The sequence below is a fragment of the Budorcas taxicolor genome, chromosome 15, assembly GCF_023091745.1.
Source record: "Budorcas taxicolor isolate Tak-1 chromosome 15, Takin1.1, whole genome shotgun sequence".
NCBI classification, from domain to species: Eukaryota; Metazoa; Chordata; class Mammalia; order Artiodactyla; family Bovidae; genus Budorcas; species Budorcas taxicolor.
In genome coordinates this window covers 75,369,087-75,386,906 of record NC_068924.1, presented here as the reverse complement: position 1 = coordinate 75,386,906, position 17,820 = coordinate 75,369,087, and the positions used below count along the sequence as shown (strand labels likewise).

General features: G+C 43.2%; 1 protein-coding gene across 1 annotated transcript; it reads left to right on the top strand.

Moving 5' to 3' along the window:
* Nucleotides 1–289: 289 nt before the first annotated feature.
* MTCH2 (mitochondrial carrier 2) lies at nt 290–17,579 on the top strand. Its single transcript, XM_052652497.1, has 13 exons — nt 290–452; nt 3,248–3,332; nt 3,486–3,592; nt 7,310–7,336; nt 7,531–7,593; nt 9,100–9,157; nt 9,410–9,461; nt 9,819–9,878; nt 11,067–11,160; nt 11,910–11,957; nt 12,593–12,660; nt 14,215–14,290; nt 16,086–17,579. The coding sequence occupies exons 1-13, from the start codon at nt 366–368 to the stop codon at nt 16,170–16,172; spliced, it is 912 nt and encodes a 303-aa protein (XP_052508457.1). The 5' UTR covers nt 290–365; the 3' UTR covers nt 16,173–17,579.
* Nucleotides 17,580–17,820: the final 241 nt, after the last annotated feature.

The following is a 17,820-nucleotide window of genomic DNA, read 5'->3' as shown; positions in this document are numbered from 1 at the left end:
TCTGACCTTGCCCTGGCGGACAGGGTCAGGCCCCATTGCCACGCCCATTCTTCCCCACCCGGAAGCTCTCTGCCTGCGCAAGCGCAGGAGAAATGGCCTGTTCCTAGCGGAGGGCTGGGGAATCCCAGCACAAGACGCGTGCGCCCGGGCCCGTAAGCCCCGCCCCGACGTCTGCGCCGGCTCGCGAGCGCCTGCCGTTTCTGAGGGCGGGGCGGTGGGCGGGGACTGAGCGGGGAGGCGCGCTCCGGAGCGTGCGTGCGCGCGCGCCGCGGGCGGGCCAGTGAAGCCGGCGGCCCTGGCACGTGACCCGGGACCGGCTCGGTCGCTTGGTGGCTCGGTCTGTCTGTCCGTCCGCGGGTGCCATCATGGCGGACGCGGCCAGTCAGGTGCTCCTGGGCTCCGGTCTCACCATCCTGTCCCAGCCGCTCATGTACGTGAAGGTGCTCATCCAGGTATGAGTCGTCGCCATTCCCTCCCCCGTTCGGCACCCTGTTCGGTGGCCGCTGCCCAGGGCGCCCGAGGACCGGCTCCAGCCTTCCGGGCCTTCAGTCTCCTGGGATGCTGCTGCTCCGTCTTTGCTGCTCGCCCCTTCCTTCCTCGCAGGGACGACTCCCGTCGTCCGCGGAGCTCCCACTGCCCGAGGGCCTTCCCGAGGTCTCGCCTTCCAGCCGAGCCGTGAGGCCCGCTCCTTTCCCGGTAGCCCAACTGCCGCCCTGCCTCGCCCTGCTCTGCCCGGTGGCTCCCCTGAACTTTGTTTCCTCTTCCACGAGGTCGATCCTGGCCGGGCGCCGCCAAGGACTTCCCAACCTTTCCCCTCTCCGCTCCTCTGAAATGAGCGTTCTTCTCTTGTCCCCGGCCCCAAACGCAAGATGTGAAATCTGTTAAAGACAAATTTGAGATTTAAGGGGAGCTCACGTTTTATTAGCTTTTGTTTCCTCTTTTTCTTCTTCTTCTTCTGTTTTTTTTTTTTTTGGCTGCTGTTATTGCTGCTTTTCTGTTCCGAGATTTTAGCACCAGATACCCAGAGAAACACAGGGAGCTCATTCAGAAGTGATAATCAAGTGGTTGCTGAGTCAAATTTCAGAAGGACGCACTGAGCGCTCTCCAACAGCAGCGCATGTGGCTCATGACAGTGAAAATCCCACCTGTCAGAGCTGGACATCAGCTCAGCCCGAAGTTTTGTTAGAGAGTTTTAAGTATATGTATTAGTTTCTAGTCTTCTGTGAAATAATTCTTAAGGGGTATTTTCTATTCACAGGCAGGTATGCCAGGTTTTATAGAAAGCAATGGCACCCCACTCCAGTACTCTTACCTGGAAAATCCCATGGATGGAGGAGCCTGGAAGGCTGCAGTCCATGGGGTCGCTGAGGGTTGGACATGACTGTTCACTTTCCCTTTTCACTTTCATGCATTGGAGAAGGAAATGGCAACCCACTCCAGTGTTCCTGCCTGGAGAATCCCAGGGACGGGGGAGCCTGGTGGGCTGCCGTCTGTGGGGTTGCACAGAGTCAGACACGACTGAAGTGACTTAGCAGCATGCCAGGTTTTAACTGACGACAGTGTTTTCAATTGCCTTTCTAGATTTCCCTGGACAGGTCTTTAATTTTTGAAACTTTTGTTGAGTGTTGAGGTCATTACATCATGCATGGTACCAAGGATAGAAGCCCTGTCCCTGCCATCCACCTTTCTGTCAAAAGTAGGCATGACACTAGGGAAGGCCCCATTTCTTACTTTTGAGTTTATGATACTCATTCATACAACATGTTGCTGAGTTGACCCATGGATTCAGAACCTATAAATAAAAAACCATTGTAAAATGAGTTATTTAAATTAAGAACAGTGGGGGGACTTCCCTGGTGGTCCAGTGGCTAAGTCTTGGAGACCCAGGGGGATCCTTGATCAGGGAGCTAGATCCTGCATGCCACAACAAAGATTGCTACTGCTAAGACCTGGCGGCTGCTGCTGCTGCTAAGTCGCTTAAGTCGTGCCCAACTCTGTGCGACCCCAGAGACCGCAGCCCACCAGGCTCCTCCGTCCATGGGATTTTCCAGGCAAGAGTACTGGAGTGGGTTGCCATTGCCTTCTCCAAGACCTGGCACAGCCAAGTAAATAAATATTTTTAAAATTAAGAACAAAGGGAATTCTCTGGAGGTCCACACTTTCACTGCCAAGGGCCAAGGTTCAGCCCCTGATCAGGGAACTAAGGTCCCCACAAGCTGCATAATGTGGCCAAAAAATAATACAAAAAGAACAAATCTTTGAAATGTACTCTGACATCTAAAACAGAATTGGCACATTTTTAGCTAGATAATATCCGAGATGAAAGCATTTTGCCATAAATCTGGTATAAGCCCATTACCCAGTCATTATCCAGGAGGCAAGATTTTCTAGTGACAGTCAGAACTGTTGCCTCAGAAACTCCTTAATCCTGATTGCACAACATCCTTGTGTTGCCAAGTGTCTCAAGGGTTTTGGTGAAATTCCCAAATACTCAGTTTTAAAAATAGTTGCGCTGTGAGCTTTTCCGGAGTTCTTCAGTTGAATAGGTTGAGAATCACAGCAATAGAGAGTCAAGACCATGTCCAACACCATTCATTCACTCAAGGATCTCTTTGGCACTAAAGACTCTGAATATATTGTAGAGAGAACATGATGAAATTAACTCTAAAATGGCCTTCATTAGATTTTTCATGACTGTCTGCTCCTTTAATACAGACTTAACTTATAATTGTTTCCCAAATGAATTATCAAGCTGTATCTGCATTTGCCGGTGAGTGGTTTGTCTTTCTAGCCAAATATGAAGTTGACACTGGCTTAGTCATCTCACTTTGTCCAAATATTAAAAAAAAAAAAAAATGCTAGATTTTCTTTAGAAAACACTTTTGAGCATCCTCAGTGAACTGTAGCTTTCTTAACACAAAAATTCCCTTATTCTCTTTTCAGTTTAATACTAGTCTATCTCAGCTACATGTTTTTTTTTTTTTCTTTTTGTAGAATGTGAACCGAAAGAAAACTTGGAGTTTATTGAAACCAGTCTTAATCAAGTGCCAAAATTTAAAACAAAACAAGACCAAAAAAAAAAAAAAAAGGACGGGGTGATAACTTCATTACTGTCTTGGAAAACATACACTGCATTTTAACTTGTGTTAAAAATTATAACCCTAAATTTGTTCTTTATTCAAGACCTTGCAACCCAAGCATTCCTGGGAATGTTGTCTAGTATTGATACATCTTCTTATTTTCAAAGGTGGGATATGAGCCTCTTGCTCCAACAGTGGGACGAAATATTTTTGGGCGGCAAGTCTGTCAACTTCCTGGTCTCTTTTGTTATGGTGAGTGTCTTTTGGTTTATTTAGAATTGGATGACATTGGCAAGTGTGATAGCAGGAGTCACTGAAAAAAATATATAGAAAGCATGTTTTCTTGAAATTTCTGTGTGACCATTTCTTTCAGCTAGAATGTAAATCTCTGATTTGTGTTCTTAGCTCAGCACATTGCGAGCATTGATGGGAAGCGTGGATTGTTCACAGGCTTAACGCCAAGACTGTGTTCAGGCGTCCTTGGAACTGTGGTCCATGGTAAAGTTTTACAGGTAAGAAAATACCTGTACAGATAAGAAAATCCATCTTCCCATAGTTTTAAATTAGCTTTTAACGACAGTTTGTCCTACTGATTAAGAGCAATTGCAAAGATACATTTATATCCATGGCTTTTCTTCCTCTTGAAAAACATGTACTTGAAATACTCAATGTTAATTCTGTTCTGGGAAGCAAGGAGAATTTGTCTAAAATGAAATAATTGATTTTGATCTACACAAGCTTCCTCTGGACCAGGTGTTCTGAGCATAAATTAAGTGCACTTATTTGAGCTCTTGAATAGCTTACTTGGGGCTTCCTTCATTAGTAAAGAATATGCCTGCAATGGGGGAGATGGGATAGGAGCCTCAGGTTCAGTCCCTCGGTTGGGAAGAGCCTCTGGAGAAGGAAATGGCCACCCACTCCAGCATTCTTGCCTGGAAAATCCCACTGACAGAGAAGCCTGGCGGGCTGCAGTCCACGGAGTCGAACTTGACTTAAAGACTAAGCGTTCGTGCATAACTCATCTTATTTCTTCAAAAGACGAAGGAAGCTGGTTAAAACATACATTTCTGGTCTTATTTGCCTCTTATTCCTAGTGTCACTCCTAGTAAAATATTTTCTGTGGCACACTTTTTTTTTTTAACTTAACAAGATAAACGTTAAAGTCGGGATAGTGTTTATTTACAGGAAGAGGCAGGGAGACCAGGCATGGGATACTAGGGTAATGGAAATGATTTTCCCTGACCTGGATCGCGGCCTTGTGGACATTTGCCGTTTAATTATTTGTTCCACTGTGCATTTGTCTTTCACACACTCTCTGTTTTTGTGTTTTACTGCGTAAATTTGAATGTTTGCTTTTTAAGAAAACCTCACCCAAGTGTGTGCATTGACTATAAGGGTAATGGTTACTTTTGAGAAGAGGGAAGGAAATGAAGGGTGGAACTTTAGCTGTATCTGTGGCAGTTTATTTTACAAAGGCAAGAAATTTTAAGCAGAAAGGTCAAAATGTTAACATCTGTTTGAGCTTAGTAGGCGATACATAGGTAATGAATCGTTTCCTTAACTATTCTGTGTTTGAGTTGTTTCGTAAAGTGTTTTTAAAAACATCACAGTTACTCTCTTTCGTGGTTATCCTTCTGCTTCGCTGTGTTCTTTTAACTTTAGGTACTTAGACTGTACTTGTCTCTCAGTTGCGCCAGGTACACTGTGGGTCAGCAGAACTGCCTCTTGGTGTATTTGTGGAGGTGTTATACATAAAAGTTCTGTACCATTTGGAACAGTTCGTGGGAAGGTTGTTCAGTATGACTAGGGTTGAGAATGTAAGATTAGTGGATTTTCTTGTTCATTATTCTGTCTCCACTGGCACCAAAGATATATCACCTTCTGTGCTCTAGTTCTCAAAAGTGTAGCAGTATTTGCTAACCAAATCTGTGCAGTATTCTCAACCTATGTATCAAACGTGCTAACTTCCAAATGTTTGCACACCATTTATTTCAGGCAGTACTCGGTACAGTCCTCCATGCACTTTCTAAAGTAGCTTTAACAGTGCCCCAGTTCTACCGGATAAAAATATGTTATCATTGGATGAGCAAATCATGATTTTGTTGAACGGTTTCATGCTCTGATTAGCTTAGATTTTAAATTCTCTTCAGACTTTGTTGAGTTGATTTGGAGAGGTTTTCCAGTCAGTTCTTCTTGTGGAAGCTGTTTTGTTGTTCATTATACTTACTCTTGTCGTCATGCCTGTGGACTGATGAGCCACTGTTTTGGGTGGCCCTTGGGTCAGGGTCACCCAAAACGGTATTCCAGTATTCTGGCCTGGAGAATTCCACGCACTGCATAGTCTATGGGGTCGCAAAGAGCTGGACACAGCTGAGCGACTTTGACGTGGGTCAGAGTGATGGAGTGTTAATGGACTGATATTTGGGGCGTGGATTACTACTCTCTTTTCCAGCCACACTGTTATCTGACGCAGTGAAAGTGTTGCTGTTACCCAAGTGAGGTTTAGATTTTTTTTTCAATCTGTGCTGCAGACACCGTGTGGAATCTTAGTTCTCCAACCAGGAAAAACGCGTGCCTCTTGCACTGGAAGCCAGAGCCTTCGCCACTGGATCTCCAGGGAAGTTTTCATGTGGGAAACCGGTTGCCATCTAGTTCAAGGAGGTTAATGTGTAGGCTTAGAGCAAGAGTGACATTACTCTTGTAATTACTCTTGAATTACTCAAGTTCCTTTATATAAAGGAAAAGTAAGACAAACTTGAGGTAGGCAGGTATCTGGAATATGTGTTCACAGGTAGCCAAGTGAAATAGAACAGGGTCTTGGTACTACACTTAGAATCAAAAGCAGTTTACACAGTCAAGAAGAAAGCCCAATTTAGGATTGACGAGACTGTTTTAGACTTTGTTAGAGTTCTGTATATCTGAACAAGAATTAAATTGAAATCTGTTCAGGATAATGTAGAAGAAACGGTTGAAAATTTTATTAACAGTGAAAAGCAAAGTCTAGAAATGAGTGAGAATTTTTAAAGATGCCTGAAACTTAGAATTAATTTCTGGCCAAGGATCTGGAATTTGGCCTCAAACCATCATTTCATTTTGTGATGTTTGTCCTCTTCCCTCTGATTTTCTTTTTAAGAAATGCAGTTCTTTTTGCAAAAGACAAGTGTCTATTTTAAACCTCGTTATGTCTAGGAAGTCAGTTGTGTGGTTCTTATATTTCGCCTAGCACATCTTCTGTTTCTGAAATATCCCACAAGTAATATTTCCTCTTCCAGTGCAGCCTAAGCTCTGGCAGTTTCATGTATCTTTGCCAGAATTAAGAAAGCATCTTCTCTCTTGTTTGGCTCAGAAACAGTCAAATTCGAAAGGAAAAGTGAGGCAGGTTTAGCTATTCTGACTTGGTACCAGTTCTCTGTTCTTTGTACAGGGAAGGAAAGCATCTTGCCCTAATTTGGTATTGGGCCTGAGTTTTTCCATGAAAAGGTCCTGAGGCTTTTTCTGTAGCCGTAGTACTCTGAGCGTGTGCTAAATTGTTTCACTTGTGTCTGATTCTTTGCCTGTCAGACACCTCTGTCCCTGGGATTCTCCAGGTCAGAATACTGGGAGTGGGTTGCCATGCCCTCCTGCCGTGGATCTTCTGACTCAGGGATCAAACCTGCGTCTCCTGAATTGATGGGCAGGTTCTTGACTACTAGCGCCACTTGAGAAGCACTGTTTTTACGAGTTTATTTTGTTAGTGTGTGTTTAGTAAATCATGCTCTTGGAGTTTTGTTTTGTTTTCCTTTTTCTTCTCTTTAAATACTTATGTAATTTATTTGGCTACACCTAGTCTTCGTTGCGGCATGTGAGATCTTTTAGTTGCAGCCTGCGAGCTCTTAGTTGGAGCGGGAGGAGCTAGTTCCCTGATCAGGACCTGGGCCCTGTGCTGGGAGCGTGGAGTCTTAACCACTGGACTACCTGGGAAGCCCCTCCTTTTTCTTCTTTTAGATGTGAGTTTTGTGAGTTACCCGATCAGTATGTTAAACTTAGCAACAGGATCATCTGAAAGACGCTTGTTAATGTTAATATTTCCAAGTGTTAATTAGAAAGAGAAGTGAATGGGAAGTTTACAGCCCCATCCCCCAAAAATCAACCATTTTAATTTCTGCCGACGAATAGGGTTTTGCTTTTATGTCCTGTCTCAGTGACACTACGATAGCCTAATCATTCTTTTCTTTTCTCTTCCTTTGTAGCATTACCAGGAGTGTGACAAGGCTGAGGTATGTTGAAGCCGGTGTGTATGCTTGAGCACGTTTTCCCCTCAAGCCGCTGCTGTTTGTTGTCCTCTTTAGGAAAAGGGACAAGCAGTCAGCTTTCCTTTTATCATGGAGAATGTTTTTATACAGGGTGGCCACCAGTGTGTCCAGTTCTGTTGAAAACCATCACGATAGCGATCTTTCATTTTGATTTCCAGGAGTCAGGATCTGGAAATGTACAGAAAGAAGTTTCATCTTCCTTTGACCGGGTTATCAAGGAGGTGAGATGATTATGATCTCTCTGAATCAGAGCAGAGTGGCAGTTATGGAATCAGGACCATCAGGCCCGTATGTTCAGTGTTCCAAGGGAAATTAAACCTTCGATTTAATACGGGCTTTAGTGCATGCAGAACAGAAAGAAAAACGCATTGCTTGCTGTCTGGAATTGCTGCATTTCCAGGAAGCATATTTTGCCCACTCATTTCATCTTTAATATTGAAGAGGTTTCTATTGAAACTTCTTATAATAGAGTTGAAAATCTCTGGCCCAAAAGTGTTAACATATAGTAGCCAAGGCCCTGGATGTGATGGACACTATATATCTAGAAATGCTTTTACAACATCATTCTGACTTTGAAATGCCCTCATGATTCATTTCCCACCCCTATCTTCTGCCATTGGAGTTGGTTGCATGCCTAACTTAATAATACTCTTTTTTATTTCTTAGTCTTGACATTATTTGATTGTCGATAGTAAGGTCATGATTTTCAGTAAAAGCTGCCTTCAAAAACATACTGTGGCTTTCTGGATGGCACAGTGGTAGAGAATCCACCTGCCAGTGCAGGAGCCTCAAGAGATTTGGGTTCGATCCCTGGGTCGGAAAGATCCCCTGGAGAAGGAAATGGCAACCCACTCCAGTATTCTTGCCTAGGAAATCCCATGGACAGAGGAGCCTGCTGGGCTACAGTCCGTGGGGTCACAAAGAGTCGGACACAACTGAGTAGTGACTGAGCAAGGAGCACAGAGATACACGTATTAATATGTGTTTTGTATTTTCTGAACTGCATTGAGTTCATCCTGCGGCTCTTAGAACTACCATTAGAATAGAGGTGAGGGATCTCTTAACTAAGTGCAAACATGAATGGCAGACCTTCTGTATTTACAACCTACCTCCAAGTACTGTGATTGAATTTTCTCACTAACCTCTTTACAGAATCCTGGGTAAGAAAGATAAGCTGGAATAAATACAGGAGCTCCAGGATACTGCGTAGTTGGTTACAGGGTTTTGGTCGGAAAAAAAAGTTGTTCTGCTGTCCTCAAGATGTTGGTGTTGATTAAACAGAGCCTGACATTTGCCTAATGTAGACATCAGAGTCTCTGAAATCACTCGCAGTGAGAGAGCCGCTTAATAATCTAAACACAGTCCTCCGAGTTTTATTCCAGCCAGGTTACCACACCTCCTGCATTTCCAGCATAGACCGCCAGGGAAGTCCCTTTACCTGTTTCTTTGTTTTTGTTTTTCTTTGAGATGATAGTAGAAATCTGCTTTACAGGGTCGTTCTGAGACATGACATTGAAACCCCTGAGTGGAAGCTGGGCTAGAATGAGGTGGTGTCATACTGCACCCTGTTGGGGCTGCTCACCCTGACTCCAGGAAGGGCCTCCAGGAAGGGCAGGAGTGCTGTGCCACCACTTTCTTACCCTTCAGTGCCCACCCACGTGACTTCTTACAGGAATGTCAGTGTCGTTTTTTCAGATTTCACAAGTGTGTGTGTCGATTGTTTCTAGACGACTCGGGAGATGATGGCCCGTTCTGCTGCTACCCTCATCACGCACCCCTTCCACGGTAGGTGCGCAGCGGGCAGCTGAGATTCGGCTGTTTATCTCTCTCTGTCATGACCTCTCCTGTCTACGTCCATAGGTGGACACGAGAGTTCACTAAAGTGCCTTGCCTGTGTGTTTTTGGTTTGCTTGTTTTGGTTTTTATCCAATTTACCCAGATACCAAAAGTGTCTGTAGGTGGGCAAACCTTTTTTTTTTCAGGGCTATTAAAATTTATCTGGATGTAGGTTAAAAATCTTTCCTCTGTATTCTTTAGTGATCACTCTGAGATCTATGGTACAATTCATTGGCAGAGAATCCAAGTACTGGTAAGTGTTTCTGTTTTCAAGTGTTACGGAGATCTGTTAATGCCAAATACTTTACATGTCTGTGATGCCTTAGAGCTTGCAAAGCAAATTCATATATCTTATATCATTTGACCTACACACCCCCACACACACCCACACCCCCCCACACACACACACACCCCCGAAGCTAGAATTCACCCTGACTCCCTGTGACTACACCCTTAGGTAGCAGTATCTCCCCTTCTGTTTCTGAATTCATCTGTCTTTGCGGAATGAGGAGGGTAGAAAGCGGAGGGGGCTGGGGGTGTGACCTTGTCCAAAGTGGCAGTTGAACCTTGTAATCTGAATGTACTTTACCTTTCCTCCTTCTAAACCCAGTGGACTTTGTGACTCCATAGCAACAATCTATCGGGAAGAGGGCATCCTAGGATTTTTTGCGTGAGTAAATTACTGATTTGTGGGTGTGATTTTTGTGGGAGTAGGAAGCTTTAATGAGAATGAGGACATGACTCCTTGTTTCAGCCTCAGGGAAAATGTACTCTCTGGGTTTATTTCATGTTAAACTGTGTTTTGGCCCCTCTGACTTAAATGTTCTTGCAAGAGATCCCAAACTTTTGCTCTGCACATCTGAAATGGTTGAAAGGAGAGGGTTTTTTTAATTAATAAATTCATTCCAAGTTTCTACCGTCATAGTAAGTTCTCAGTTGCTATACAGTTGATAAGATGAGGAAAGTTCGTTTTGGAAAAATGGAAAGCTGTCTAATAGGCGTCTTTCTTATCCTCAGAGTGTGTTTGTGCACCGTGTTCATTCCCTTGAATTTACTTGAGAGGAACTTAGGCTAAAGTAAATTACTACCTTAGTTCTGTTAATGACAAAAACTGCATTCTTAACTAAATGGTCCTTTTTAATTTTCAGTGTTTCTACATCGTTGATTTTTGTTTGAGTATCATAACTATTCTGGGAAATAGACAAGATAGCTATTATTATTCTCATTTTAGAGATTAAAAAAAACAAAACTGATGCTCTGGGAAGTTGATTTGCTGATAAGTGGTAGAAGTGGCATTTAATCCTTGGTCTTCGGTCTGAGAGGTAACCTTTGTCCCGTTGCTCCACACTGCCTCGCCTAGCTTACCTAGGCCCTGGAAATGTGTTTTCTGATGCCTCTCACCTGTGTCCATGTTTGGGCCATTTTCATTTTGTCATTTTTCTCATGTTTTGCATGGCCAAGTTTGGATATCAAGTAGTCTAGCAGTAATCATATTTATATTTAAGTCTCTTCTCTGAAGTAGGCAAATTATTTGCCTCCCTGATTATAGTTATTAATAGTAAAAGTTGAGCCATTGGCCATAGCTTAGAGGGATGTAGCCTTTAAAATTCTCGTTTTAAAAATGAGAATACAGGTCATTAGAGATTAGCTCCAAGAACAGTTGTATTAATTAGAATGAACTGGTTACGTTCTGGTATTCGGTTCCTTTCGGTTCTCTAGAATGTTTTAAAATCTGTTTATTTTTTAATTGAAGGATAAATAAATTATTGTATGATTTATATAAATGAATATAAATGAGTGGATTATCTTTCAACTGATCAGCCCTCTTGGTGCTTGTTTTTGTTGCTTCTTCATGCAGGGGTCTTATTCCTCGCCTCCTCGGCGACATCATTTCGTTGTGGCTGTGTAACTCGCTGGCCTACCTCGTCAATACCTATGCACTGGACAGTGGGGTAGGTTGGGCTCCTGATGAGACGCGCTGGCACTGACTTCTCAGTCCCTGCCTGGCAGCTAGCTAAGATGGCAGTTGGTGATATGAGACTCACCATTATATAGCTAAATATTAATGGTCAGATTTTCAGAGGCTAGTGGAATGATCTACACTGCTTACCTCAGAGAGAGGCACCTGGAAAGGGTCTGGCAGGGTGAACCTAAGCTTCTGCAAGGAGATTGCTTCTTTATTGATGCCTAATGTTAGAGGACACCATGAAGCAGAACAATTCTATCGTATATTCAGGGGTTTCATCTAATTGGAAATGCTAAGGGACTCTTACATTGCACTTGGTTACTGGAGTATAGAGCCTGATCTTCCCCACAGCGTCTGGGACACAGCTGGGGGTATACAGAAGGAGTGACTTGGCCCTAAGAGTACCATCAACGTGGTTTCCGGGAGATGTATTTCTAGGACATGGGAAAAGATTCCCAATCTCACTTCCTGGTGCTTTTGAAATCCTGAGGCCATTGTATTAGTTCCTAGAAGCCATCCTAGTCTTACATGAACTTGCCTGTTAATGTTAAGTCAAGGTGATCATTTTGACCACTTCTAGCCAGTCTTTTATGTTTTCATCCTGTAAATTAATTTTCAGGTTGTCAAAGAACTTGAATTCTGAAATAGACTGTTTTGATATGGGGAGGACAATTAGCTATTAATATCAGCTTAATTTTCTCACTCTTTCTAATAAAGGCTTTCTTCCTGTTACAGGTTTCCACCATGAATGAAATGAAGAGTTATTCCCAAGCTGTCACAGGAGTAAGTTTTTAACCTCTTAACCTTTGAGTAGTAGTTTTGTTTTCTTTGAAATTCAGAATGTGTCATTACTGTTCTTTGGTCAGAGGTATGAACAACCCAGTGTCCCTGCATCACAGGAGCAGAAATAACAAACCCACATGGTTTGGCGCTGGTCAGCTTCCAGTGGGGTCAGCGGGCATTTCTCAACGCAGACCTGCCCCTCTTCCTTCTGTGTCCTGCTGAACGTATACTGAGCACTTCAGTCTCTTCACTCATGTGGAGCCTTCCAGTGGTTGACTTTTGAAGTAGCTTCCATTGTCTTTGGAAAGATGTTTATGTTTTCTTGTTTTCTTCAGGGCTGTTTTGAAATGCTTATTGTACTTAGTTTTAAATGTTGAAGTTCAGTTGTATTTGAATGAGGCTCAGTCACAGAATAAGAGAAGTCTTCTGGCCTTTGGTGAAAAGGTTGCATGGTAAGAGGAGAAACATCTCCAGACTCCAAAATGCGTAATTTAGTCTTAACCTGGGATACAGAGAAAGCAAAAGCAGTGTTGGCGCATTTGACCGCAGCGGCACTAGGACTAAGCGTGAGGAAGGAGAAACATAAGAGAGGCCAGGCGTGAGTCGATAACTGAGCTGTTTTTCCCTCTTGACAGTTTTTTGCCAGCATGTTGACCTATCCCTTTGTGCTTGTCTCTAATCTTATGGCTGTCAACAACTGTGGGTAAGTGCCTTGCTTTTCTTATCCTAGTAATTGGCTGCCTGTATGCCTGACAGGCAGAGCAGTCCTGGTAGAAATTTGGCAAGGATAAGTATAGGTGATGCTATGGATAGATTCCTGATTCTTCTCTGTCTGCCCCATACACCAGCAATGCCATCAATTTATATTATAAGCAGTCTCTTCACATCCTGTTTTGAACTAGAGAAGGGCACAAATAATATTTCTCAAGTACTTATAAATAGTTTGCACTTGCCAGTAGTCTAGGTTCTTTTCTGAAAATAGTGGAATAATGATCAGATTACTCTCGCATCCTTTCCTTATATTAATCCTTATCCTCTCTTATGAACGTTACGAAAGGTATGTTAGGGATTGAATGACAGCCTGTACCTGTTTTTCATCAGGGCTTCATGGAAAAAGTGTTTTAAAGTAAGAAAAGCAGAAAATTTGGTTGAAAATGGAAAGTTTCTCGACCTTTCATGTATTGACTGGGAAGGAGGGCTAGGGGTGGGGATGGACACCGCTGATTTCCACATGCCAGGTGACTACCAGGTTGGACAGAAGCACAGTTACCATATTCTGTTTGTTCTGTGATTTGTGGATCGGCTGCCACGTTGTAGCCCAGAGCAGGCGTGAAGGATGAGAGAAGTGTGTTCTTGTCATTTGCAGTTTTTTTAGAGAAGTGGCTTCCCTGTGGCTCAGTCGATAAAGAGTCTGCCCACAATGCCGGAGACCTGGGTTTGATCCCTGGGTCGAGAATATCCCCTAGAGAAGGAAATGGAACCCACTCCAGTATTCTTACCTGGAGAATTCCATGGACAGAGGAGCCTGGTGGACTGTAGTCCATGGGGTCACAAAGAGCCAGGCACAACTAAGTGCCTAACTTTCACTTTCAGAGAAGACAAGGGTAGGAGTTACGCCTGAGTAAGAGCATGTGGTCACCGCAGTTTCACATCACTATCCATTGTCATGTTTGGAGTCTTTTGAACACCACATAGTTTTAAATTCCCTTTCTCAGCTCTTTAATCATATAATTACTATGTTCTAGTAATTAGTAATTAGCTCTAGTAATTAGAGCTTCCCTGGTGGCTCACATGGTAAAGCATCTGCCTACAATGGGGAGACCCGGGTTCGATCCCTAGGTTGGGAAGATCTCCTGAAGAAGGAAATGGCGACCCACTCCAATATTCTTGCCTGGAGAATCCCACGGACGGAGGAGCATGGTAGGCTACAGTCCATGAGGTTGCAAAGAGTCGGACATGACTGAGCGAGCTTCACAGAGAATTTCATTTGTCCACTAATTAAAGCCTAGATGTTTTAGAAAATACATAACTAAAGTTTCTCTTTATGTGTTGAATCAAAACCTAAATGCAAGAAAGTGGGATCTGTTTTGGGTGCTCAGTCTTCCCCCTGTACCAACAGAATTTGTCTCTACAGAACTGTTAAAATTGCTGCTCAGGGAACCTTCCAGGCAGAATATTTTGACCAAGATCTATTGAGCTCTTGAGAGAATGTTTTATAAATATTGACTTCGGTAACTAATCCCTTTTTCTATTTCAGGCTTGCTGGTGGATGCCCTCCCTACGCCCCAGTATATTCTTCTTGGATAGATTGCTGGTGCATGCTACAGAAAGAGGTACTTCTCTCTCATTCTCTCTCTTGCCCTCCCTCCCTCTCTCTGCCTTCCTCCCTCCCTCCTCCTCCCCTCCTCATATTTTCTGGAGTTTTTTTGCTTGTTTTCTTAAAAGTCTCTGGGATCCCAGGTTAATTCTTACAGGTTATCCTTTAGTTACCCCAGTTAAATGCATCCTTCTCAGTGGCCCATATGTCGCTCTGGCATAGCTGTAAAATATGCTGCTTAGAAAGAATCAGGAGGTGAAGAAGGAAGAATTCCTGGATGTGACCTGGAACCCATTTGAGTGGTTGCATTCGAGTTACAAATAAGGTCTGGGCAGTCAGTTATTCTGGTTATTAAAATGATGCCCTGGATTTCAGATTACTTTTTCCAACCTCATCTTCTTGTAACTTGTAAGGATATATTCTGAAATTTATTTTCTAGTATATTTAGAGAAGCTGAGAAATAGTTGTTTGTTTACAACATAATTTGCCACCTTGCTGTCAGTGGAGCTGCTCTCTCGCTTCTGCAGTCACATTAGTGGATACGGTGCCCAAATTCCAGTGTGTTCTTTGCGTTTGCTACGGGGTAGGGCATCTCCAACCAAAAATTCTTGATCAGTCTAGGCAGAGCTTTAATAGGAACCAAAATAATGAGTGGCTGTGCCCTAAATTTAACATGGAGTCACTTAGAGTGGCCATCAGTTGAAAGCTGTTTTTGAGTGGGAAGCACTTTGTAGAGGACTGTGAAGGAAAGTGTTTGAGGAAGCTCTTTGTTGCACGCTGTTAGAGCACTGTGACACCGATGAGAAAGGCCTTTTGTTCCCGGGGCTTAGGCTTCCCAGCCTGAGCTCTGAATGTAGAGGCCTAAGCTGGGGGGCTTTTGCTCAGTGGACCCAACAAGCCCCTCTGTGAACCCAGGCCAGGACACTTGGATGGTTGCCAGATAGCCCTAACATGAACATTCAACCCTCTGCTATAGAAAGAAACCAAATAGAAAATTATTAGGGTATCAGACACTTTACAGTTGAACCTTTAAGTGCTTAAGACAACGGCAAATGTTAACTGATCATTCACTGTATACGAGGCATCATGCTAAGAGTTCTCCATGTTTCAGCTCATGCAACCCTCAAAATAACCTTGTGAGGAGAGAGACTATACTTTACTGTTCCGCCTCACATATGAAGAAGCTGGGACTCTGAACAGTTAAATGATGCCAATTGTGTAGCCCACGGCCACACAGCTTGTATTTGGGGGAGCAGGATCTACGTGCAGGCTGTCTAACTTAGAGTCTGCTCAATTAAACTCACAACAGGACTGCTAATTATAAGATTTTATAAGTACTCCCTAGAGATCTGACCGTTCCGTTCAAAACAAATAGAAGCTGACATGGGGACTTCCCCGGTGGTCCAGAGGTTGACTCCGCACTTACACGGCAAGGGGCACGAGTTCCAACCCTGATCAGGTGTGCAGCCAAAAAAAAAATACAAATAAGAGCTGGCGCTTACTGCGTGTTAGGACTGTTCACGACCCTTGATATGAATTGACACACTTGATGGCCCAGCTAACTAGCAAACAGCAGAGCCAGAATCTGCCTAGGAAGATCTGTCTAAATAAGAAATCCTTGCCTTTATCCACGTGTCAGAATGGTAGGTAGTTCCACAGAGGCTCAGCTTGCGTCAGAGATGACACGTTGCTGGTCATTTCGTCATTTCGTTTCCCAGAAATATGTCCAGTTGGATGTCTTTGCTGCTTTGGACTAGCTGACCTCATTTTCACACTAGACTTTATTTGTATTTATTTTATTTTTCTTTCAGGGAAATATGAGCCGAGGAAATAGCTTGTTTTTCCGGAAGGTCCCCTTTGGGAAGACTTACTGTTGTGACCTGAGAATGTTAATTTGAAGATGTGGGGCAGGGACAGTGACATTTCTATAGTCCCAGATGCACAGAATTATGGGAGAGAATGTTGATTTCTATACAGTGTGGCGCGCTTTTTTAAATAATCATTTAATCTTGGGAAAATGGAGGTGTTTGGTGTCTGCCTTTTTTGTTCTTTTTCCCAGCACATGATTTACCACTGATCCTCCCCCTGAAATGGGACATTTTTACCCTAGGTTATTTTACTTAAGAAGTTGCATTTACCTAAAGGTACCGGCAAGTTGTCACGCAGTTTGAGTCTCAGTGTTTTGTAAAATGAAGAGAGTACAGTCCCATGAAGAAAGAGAAGTAATTCTGTAAAACTTAAGAAAATGAATAAGGCAAATGATACGGGAAGTTATAAATTACCTTTTCTTTGGTAGACCACAAAACTCAGCGGCATCCACTGGAACCTGCCTCCCACCATATTATTCTTAGCACATTCAATTAACCCTGTCTCATACCTCACAGAAAGGACAATACACACCTAACCTGCCCTAGAAAATCTGCACGCTGTTATTGCAAAGCAAGAAATTGTGTTGCCAACAACAAGAAAAAAGGACAGTTACAGAGAATTAGCAGGATTTGGAAAGGAAGTGTAATGTCTCCTTTTTGCCCCTCAAAGAAGTTCTTACTGTCATGTAAAGTATGGAAAGCAAATACTGTAGCGTTACTTGCCAGTCCCTACATTACATCATCATACAGTTCTAATTGTATATAATCTTTTGTTCTTCAGTTTTTTATTTTGTTTGCATTTTGTCATTGCAGAAGGTGAGTAGTTGTTCATTCCTCATGACACCCTTGGAAGGTGTACTTGTAATCTCACGTCCGATGGTGCCGACTTACATCCATAAGATTCTTAGACTATTGACCAGCTTGCATGTCATACCCTCAGTTAGGCATGTTAACATTCATAGTAGGGGAAAAAAATCATTTTAGAAGGAAATAAATTGTCACTCAAACACAAAGCTCTTATTTTACTCAGGCCTTTTCCAAGCAGGTTATAATGCTCTTAAAATGAGAAAGCATTTGGTTTTACTTATTTAAATAATCCACTGGGTTGTTGCCAAATGAGTAAACACTTCATTTGCTGTTTCTCAGAAGAATTCGCTACTTCCCGTCAAAGCAGCAGCACCCACAGTGTTAGACTGAGCACGCAGGGTCTCCTCTCCTCACCCCCACACCCCGAGTTTAAGAATATAGCCTGAAGCTCGTGAGTAGCATAACTTACCTTGAAATGTCTTTGATGTCTCTTTGTCTCAAAAAGCAATGTAAATTTTATATTCTATTCAATATTATCTGCATTTGTTTTAATATAAAAATGTTTTGCATTACCTACTTTTTTCCCCCCCCCCCAAAAAAATCTTCAAGTAAAGACGATCTAGGAAACTGCCATGTTTATGACCCGTGGCTTCTGTCTTCACACACGCCTGCCTAGTTGGGGAGCTGGTCTGACTATGAGAACCAGTCTTCCACCAGAGGGCGCCAAGGCTCCGGTTTTGCCTTTGAAAGTTGGGCAAAGTTGTGGAAAGTTTCACGGAGGCCTGGGATTAATCAGCACACTGGCTGATCCAGCTCACTGCATCCAAGCTATCCATCCGATAAGGGTGCTACACCTGTGCCTAGTTGTTCG

Bases quoted from the DNA above. Each gene is read 5' to 3' on its own strand.
- MTCH2 (XM_052652497.1), top strand. From the start codon at position 366: ATGGCGGACGCGGCCAGTCAGGTGCTCCTGGGCTCCGGTCTCACCATC. The intron at 9,879-11,066 runs GTGAGTAAATTA...TTCTTCATGCAG, and splicing joins GGCATCCTAGGATTTTTTGC to GGGTCTTATTCCTCGCCTCC. The intron at 12,661-14,214 runs GTAAGTGCCTTG...TTTCTATTTCAG, and splicing joins ATGGCTGTCAACAACTGTGG to GCTTGCTGGTGGATGCCCTC.